The sequence below is a fragment of the Gavialis gangeticus genome, unplaced genomic scaffold, assembly GCF_001723915.1.
Source record: "Gavialis gangeticus isolate Ggan-Ray unplaced genomic scaffold, GavGan_comp1, whole genome shotgun sequence".
NCBI classification, from domain to species: domain Eukaryota; kingdom Metazoa; phylum Chordata; order Crocodylia; family Gavialidae; genus Gavialis; species Gavialis gangeticus.
In genome coordinates, this window is record NW_017729030.1 from 9701436 (window position 1) to 9709763 (window position 8328).

The 8328-nt window shown below is 39.2% G+C and overlaps 1 protein-coding gene across 3 annotated transcripts in view; it reads left to right on the forward strand.

Moving 5' to 3' along the window:
• The window catches only part of NPNT (nephronectin), a 93930-nt gene that overhangs the window by 36768 nt on the left and 48834 nt on the right, over window positions 1-8328 (forward strand). For 2 of the 3 annotated variants that reach the window (XM_019521929.1, XM_019521930.1), the window contains 3 exons: window positions 5000-5119; window positions 5956-6075; window positions 7368-7502. In XM_019521929.1, the coding sequence (XP_019377474.1) occupies window positions 5000-5119; window positions 5956-6075; window positions 7368-7502 (375 nt within the window). The remainder of the gene's footprint in view (window positions 1-4999; window positions 5120-5955; window positions 6076-7367; window positions 7503-8328) is intronic. The other variant, XM_019521931.1, reaches the window with a different exon arrangement.

Sequence of the window (8328 nt, forward strand, 5' to 3'; positions counted from 1 at the left end):
ACCTGCTCGAGATGCATCTGTGGATGCATGACAAGGTGCGCCTGGCCTTCCTAACTGACTCCCCACTCCAGTTTTTACTTCAGTAATTTACTCCAGTTATGAAGTGTTTTTAGATAAAGGAAATGGATAAAAGACATTATATAGATACAAGGTATTGTTAATAGGCATGACATTTCATATGTTCAGTTCCCTCATATCTCTTGTGAGCCAAGCAGGAAGTTCTCAAGACAAGATGCTCTACTTAACTGACTAATTACATCTAACCCTCAGTTTCTTCCCAAGTGTTGGACTACAAAATTTAACCCCTGCTCTAGTTCAACAACAATCATTTCAGTATCTTGTCACATACTTCCATGAATTAACAGGTTAAACTGAGTCAGTTTGGGTCATTGTTTGAGACTGGATGGCAACTGGAATTTAAAAAAAAATTAAACTGCATCAGCAGATTGTAAAACAGCAAATGTTCTGCGAAACCTTTTTTAAAAATTTGCAGTCAGCTTTATAATAACTGTGCTCTGAGCCAATATATATGTTCAGTGGAGAATATTTTGCAGATTAATACAGAGTCCAAGTAATTCAAGACTATCTGCTTTGTACTAAACACTGGTTATCTGAATTCTGTTTTCCCAGAACTAACCTGCAAATATAATTTCTTTGCTTTTTAAATATATTTTGTAGAGTCTGAGCTAATGGTCATTGACATTATAAAGTAAAGGTAGATGACACTGACATTATAAAGTTACGGAGTTTTGGTCTTTTGACTTTTGTTGTGCTTTCTCCCCCTGTGAAGCCGAGCACCTGTATACAACCCCACCTGACTGGCACAGTGAACCACTTTTTTCCTACCCCATGGATCATCGTGCAACCAATTTACCTTCAAGGGGTGAGAGAGTCCTTTAGATCAGGTGGTACACTCCTTCCACCTGCACGGCTTTAAACAATAATAAAACACTTTGCAATTGTACTGAAGGATGATGAATTGATGGCTGTCAATGGCTGCAGGCCTCCAGTATCATTGGCATGCAAAGCAAATGTGCAGTTACTCTTTTTTGATGCTGTGTGCCTGTACTCTGAAAAGGCTTGACACTCAGCAATCCTTTTAACTTACGACCGTGTCTTTTCTGCTTTACTCTTTCAAGATTTGCACTGCTTTTTCTAAATTTCTTTCCAAGGCAACAGCCATGGAAATTCGTTATCACATTCAGATGAAAACAGTAGTGTGACTAAAACAAAACTGAAAGCAAAAGCGAATGAGCATTATTAACTTCTGAGGTTAACTGTTGTTGTATTGTCTGTTTGTTAGTCAAGCAGTGATTGAACTGACCTCCTCAAAAGTAATATAAATCTGTTCTCAAGGTGGAACTCAGCCTAGTGGTCAGATGACATGTACCTAAAATGAAAACTGATCTACTGTTTGGAGTATAGGTGTCATGAAGGCCTGAATATTTTACTTGGCTTCTGCTCAAGGGCTTTCTGTTTTACCTCAATCTTAGTAAATTTAGTAGTGTATATTTGACCTCTAACTTTTCTTCCCGATCCAAGTTGAAAACTAAAAAGAAAAGTTTGAATGTGCTTCAAAAGAATGCTAGGTCTTTGCTGCTAGGGCTAATTAAAACAACCTATAGAGTATACTGCAGAATCTCAGGGAAGGAAATGTTCCATTATTATGGGCATACAGAAAATCAATTATTATCCAAGATGATATCTCAGACCAGCACCTATATGCTAGGTAAATGAGACAGCTAGATTTACCACCATACTGCCAGTTGTCCTTTCCCTGCATTCACATTTTTTCATCCCTTCTTTCGAATGAAATATTTGTGCTCCGCAGCCTGCGCTTATGTTCTGGACCAGCTTTCCCAAGCTCGTAAATCACTCAACTTGCTTTTACACGTAGCAATTTTCAGCTCAGAATGCTCTATTTTGTATTGTCTATAATTGCAGGCAACACTGGAATTTAAGTGGCATAATGGTATAATTGCCACGTTTGGAATAATGAACGACTGTCACAGTCAACAGCATTGTGGAACTTTCTGAACTCTTACCTTAATATTGCTGCACCTCGGATTTTAAACTCCACCTTAAATTATTAAAAGGAAGTATGGACATCGTTACACATGCTCTGGGGTAGGTGGGGGGCACTTTAATTAGAGCAACTCTCAGGAGCACTGTGGCCCGCAGCATCTCATGTAGTCAGCCTTCCATACTTCAAAATGGTGGCAGGGCACTTTAACATGACTCATTTGATGAGCTTTATTTAAAGTGCCCCCGCTCCCATTTTGAAGTACAGGTACACTGAATACACGAGACACTGAGGCTACTGGAGTGTGCTAATTAGCACCCTCACTCGAGTCTGCTCTGAAGCATGCTAATTAACACATTAGATCTAGCACTGTCTGGGTTTCTAACCTGTAATTGTCAGTCTTTTAGAGGAAAATTCTTTTATTTTATTTTCCCTTTTGGTACGAACTTTTACTGTGAGTGAGGGATTATTATGTATATGTTGTTTGAAATACCAAATTGATATCTATATCTTTGGGTAAGTAACTTGACCTTTCTTAAATCCACCATTTGCTTGTAGTCCGCTCAGCTTGGGTCAACTATAGCTGAACGATTAACTACTAATATTAGCTTGAACCTGTTCATGAAAAACAGGGCCTTACTTAAAGAACAAAAATATACATATCTGAGGAAGACGGAGAATATTAATAGTGCGAATGTTTCAGAGCTGCTGGCAGGTCTCATACACAGGGATGAAATGTACGTACACATTGCCTGATCTATTTCTTCTCTCACCCATTTGCAACATATCCATAATCTTCTGAGGGGACCTACTGTTACAGACAATATGTGTGTACAGCTAGATAAAAAGGGCTTTAGAGAGAGTTTGGTTTTGGTAAATTTGAGTTTGGTAAGGGCTTTACTCTGTCAGTGTGTTAATGATAGGCTTTATGAAGAACTAGTGGGACCTACCAGTGATCGCCCAGTGTGTGTCCCTTCTGAGACTAAATATTGCATACTGTGGTGTACAGGGTATATGTCTCTGTACGTTGATAAAGGAAAAGATCCTGTAGTGGTGGTGGCGGACAGTGTTAGAAAAGCCACGTTTTGAGGAAAATAAAATGGAATGGTAAAATTGTCAGTAGGCTCACAGAATAGCTTATTTGACAGACTTCCTATTTTGGAATTGGGCTTGCAGTGAAGTGATCATAGTAATAATGAACTGCACTAGCAGATGATTTTGTTGCAACATTCTGTGGGCTCAAAACCAAACTCTCTCTAAAAAGCTAAGCTCAAAATCAAATAATTTAATGGAGCTATGTTAAGGGCTTTACTCTGACTCTCTTGGCGTTGGATCATTAGCATGTCAGCCAAGTTACCCCTTGGCGGGGTGGTTGCAGGGGGGCAGTCTGTCACAGAATACTTTTCAAGATCTGAATTTAGAAGGATTTAAAACTGATGTTCTGTCTGTTTTCATTCACACGCAGAAATAGCACTAAGAGACGTTAATAGAAATAAGCAAGATGGGATTAGCTGAAACTCAGTAAACAGCAAAAATGCACATGGAATGGGATCTTGCAATGCTTCCCAACCTCTTCCTTATATGATATGGTTATTCTTAGAAAGTATTACAAATAGCTGACCACACCTCTGATGCCCAGAACCATGGATTTCAATTCTGCCCTAAAAATATTTGATACAAAATAGCATGGTATTCAAAGCTGAATGAATGCAAAGGAGACTTAAGTCACATATACATTTTTTTAAAATTATCTTACATACATACATTAATACTTTCCTTGCTTGCCTTACCCCAGCATGTAGTGTAGAAGGAAGTCTTTTCTATTTTTATTAATGATTACATAATATGATTGGTCCTGTATAAATCATGCAGCAGAAATGATCTCTGTCCCAAGGAGCTTATGGTAGAACTACACATTTGAATCGAACTGTACTGAAAGATCCAGAAGAAGGGTGTCACATGGAGTATTTTTAGTGTAGTGTCTTAGCAGGTGCCAGTCATAAGCCTGGGGATTCTTCTTGCTTTGAAATGTTAGGATTTGAAATAAAAGCCTTTTTTCCCCTGGCATGAGGAAGAGGTGGCATAAGAATTCTTCTCCTCACTCCTGTCGGAGGGCAGGTAGCAGAATTCTTGGTTCTTTTACAAGCCTTGGGCAAGAATAAAGAGTGGCAGGATTTTTACTTTCTTTGCCAGAGAAAGGACAAACGTCCTTTACTGCAGTGATGATGGTAATGAGGACACTTTGGCTGTGAGCAGACCCTATATTTGTCCCTGGGTGAACCATTTTATCTCAGGACAAAATGCAGTGGTTCAGATGTTCAAGTCTGTTGTCCTGGGATAAATCCTAAAAAGGCTTATGGGTTAAGAAGTGCTAACAGTTTGTCCTGTGACACTGTAAGGTGCACCTGAATGGTTGTCCTGGGATTGCATCATTGAATCAATGACAGAAAAGTGGCAGTGCATTCAGTCGCTGACTAAGCCCTGATTAGAAAGGCAGTGCGTGTACACATGAATCCCAGGACTTTTCTTGGGACAAATACAGGCACAACTTGTCCAGGGACAAATACCACATCTGTTCCTAGCCTCTGACCCAATCAAGGTGGAAATGAGGGGAAGGAATATTGCTCAGAAATCATAGAAAATATAATTGATACAATATGTATTAGTGTTAATTAATTCTGCTTATTCAATATATGAGTGTGGTATCTATGATGTGAACAAAAAGAAACAATACAGTTGGCTAGTAAACTGAATGGCTCTAGTGTCATGGGGTAGTGAGGTTGCTGAAACACACCTACATCGTAGCCAGTTCTGGTCACTACAAAACTGGGCTAGATATAAACAATGTATTATCCCATTTTTCCTTCTTTCTCCAAACATTGAGAGTCCTGTAACAGCTTCAAATGCTCAGTTTTTCATAAACTGTTGGTTTGCTTTTTCTCTCCTCCCCCTCTCCCTGCTCTCTTTCCACTTCAGATCTTAATGAGTGTGGACTAAAGCCTCGGCCGTGCAAACACCGATGCATGAACACCTATGGCAGCTACAAGTGCTATTGTCTGAATGGATACATGCTCATGCCGGATGGAACGTGTTCTAGTATGTCAAGGCTCCTTAGCTTCCCTTTTTTTTGTTTCAAACTCCAGTTACTGTTTTCTATAATGTCTGGAGACCCTTGGTAAACTTATACCAGAAAAAGATGAGTCCCAAGGCAAAAACATATCCTTCTGAAAATTGTGCATTGTGCTAAATGGGCCTCCTCATTCCAGGAAATGAGACTGAACAGAACATGAACAAATTATTTTTATTCTGTTAGTTTTATCATTGTTTCCTAAACCATTCTTCAACTCTGTGAATCACTATTAATCTTCCTTCAGGGACAGGTGCCTGCAGTATTCTCAGCAGGACACCTGCAGTTCTGTTGTATTATGCTCACATAAAGCCTTAAAAATCATTAAAGCTACATATGCTGGTTGGCTGCCTGGTATAAAACTGTACTGAGATCTTCCCGGAGATTAGGTTCCTCCTTACTCCTGTAAAAGTGGATATTTTGGGTATCTGGTGAGAGAGAGAAATTACCTTTAATTAAAGATAGTACTGAAAGGAGGAGTTACCATTTCTAAATGAATCCATCCACAAGGGTTTGTAGCACACATTTGGTTTTATTTTCCTCATGGGGTTTTTGTTCAATAACACAGACCACTAAAAACTGTATTCTTTAGACTTGCCGTTTCTTATAAATGCAGTCTGTGAAAGCAAAGCAAAGATTTACAGAGCACATTTTTGCTTTTATTGGCCTGATCCAACTCCCTTTAAAATCAGCAGGAGACTTTCCACTGACTTTTATGTAGTTGGACCAGACTTTATTTCACCTGAGACTCCAGTGATTTGCCTGTACTATATATTTAGTGCAACGTGTGACTGTTTTTCCCTAGATGCCCTTTCTTGTTCTATGGCCAACTGTCAGTATGGCTGTGATGTAGTGAAAGGAGAGGTCCGCTGCCGGTGTCCTTCTCCAGGGTTGCAGCTAGGGCCTGATGGCAGGACCTGTGTAGGTAAGTTATGCTTCCATCTTAAAGCTGAATCCAGCTGAAAACAATCATTGCATAGATATGAATTGCATGATAGGTGTAGTGTAACAGTTTATCAACATGAGTTTCAGATAGTCACATTACCCAGGTGGTCTCAAACAAGCACCTTTCTATTGTGCCATCATGTGTTCTGTATATATTAGATGTTACACAAACAATATTTTAGGCAGGCTTTAAAGCATTTTAAAAAAATATTTCAACTATTCTTTTGTATCCCATTGTCTGCAAAATCTGATGCTGTAGTTACAACTGTGCAGGGATTGGAGAGAGCAATAAAACCTCTATGAATAACCTGGAATAGTTTTTCCACAGATAAAAATGTTATGGATTTAAGGACCAAGATTTGCGCTTTTGCACATCTTAAAGCAAGTGCTGTGCATTCTGTACGGAATCTGGGAATGCCCCTTTGCATTTTCATAAGCCTCCTACCTGCAGCCCAGCTGCATCCCAAGATATCAAAGATGAGGAGCTTCTCTGTAGATGTGATTGTATCCATGCTTCTCTTTCAGTTTGTTTGTTGTACTTGGGTAGTCAACTCCAAGAGGACTATGTTTTATATAACTTCTGTGAGTAAATATTTTGAAATAATTTACCCTAACCTAACAATTTGTAGAATCATAGGATTGCTCATCTAGTCTAATCCCCTACTTAGGGGTACAAGCATCCCTCTCTAAACCATCGCAGACAAATGTTACAGTTTAGTTGATTTTTTTAATGCAATCCACTGATTAAAGGCACCTGGGAGTTGAGAAAATAACTACTTCTTTGGGTGTCTGGCATCTTCATTAAGGAAGCACCCCTCCTTTGTTTTTGCTTTGCACTCCTTGAGCATGGGGTTGGACTAGGTGTTAGAGGAGCCATTATTCTATCCAGGCAAATTGCAGTGAACAACCTTCAAAATTAGCCAGCATTCAGGAGACTACTGCAGCCTGCCACCTGTTTATAAATCAGTCAATTAACATAAATCAGTTTATGCTAAGTGAGGCTATGGTAGATCATATCTAACCTTATTTTCTACCAGTATCTTAGCAAATGGCTTCTTTAGTCTCTCTTGGTGACAGAAGATGTGTGAAATAGAGTGTGAGCTCCTCAACATCATAGTGCCCATGAGGCTGCTAGCCCTGAGTCAAAAAGAAGTCTTCCAAAGATATGGGACCATTCAGATGACTGTGTTTAATTTTGAGACTTGAAACCCATTTAAGATAGATAGTACCTTATCTATGTAATAAAAAATAACACTTTTTTTCTATTTGCAGATGTTGATGAATGTGCTACTGGGAGAGTTGTCTGTCCCAGATTTAGGAAATGTGTTAACACTTTTGGGAGCTACATTTGCAAGTGCCATAAAGGCTTCGATTTAATGTATATCGGAGGCAAATATCAATGCCATGGTAATAAAATCCATGTATTTCATTTTTGCACATATTTACTGTATATGTTATGTACATTATTTAATTGTATCCAGGATTAACAGAGGTTTATCCATCTTCATACAGGCTGAGAGGCTGAAACTGTTTTAAAGTACTCTGTATTTTTGTGTGTGTAGTGAACTGTGAAATAGAATTACATTGAACATGTAAAAAAAAGTAATATCCTTTGATGTTTTCAATGGGAATTGCATGCAGACAGCATCTGCAGGTTTTGGTACCTTGTTTGTAGCACTAACAGCATGAAAAACAATACAAGATATTGTAAGCAGTTTCCACACTGGTGTAATACACAAAAGAAGGTAAACCACAGAAGAAGAGCATGCTAAATGGGGATTGGGGTCTTGTATATTACAAATCTTATATTGCAAACCTGGTATTTCCCCTCCCTGAGAGGTCAGTGTAAAAGTGATTGTAGAAAACCGAAATGTTTACTTGCTGCATACTGGAGGTCAGTCTAGATGATCACTCAGGCTGCTTGCAGACATGGGGGGGAAAAAAAATCGGTGCTTTACTTCAACCTTGACAGGCTCCTGCACTGAACCCAGCACATGCTCAGGAGAGGCAGCACATTACTTGCACCCAGCTTTCCCAACATCTATATAGATGGAGCACTTCAGTGGAGCTTTTTAGGTGCTTTTATCTAATAGCTGATTGAATCAGCTTTAGGTAAAAATGCCAAAAAGTCCCACTGAAGTGCCTGATCAATACAGACGCTGTGGAGCCAGCCTGAGCTAACGCACTGCTGCTTCTATTAAAGTGTGTTCTCCCCTACCTCCCCCCATGTCTG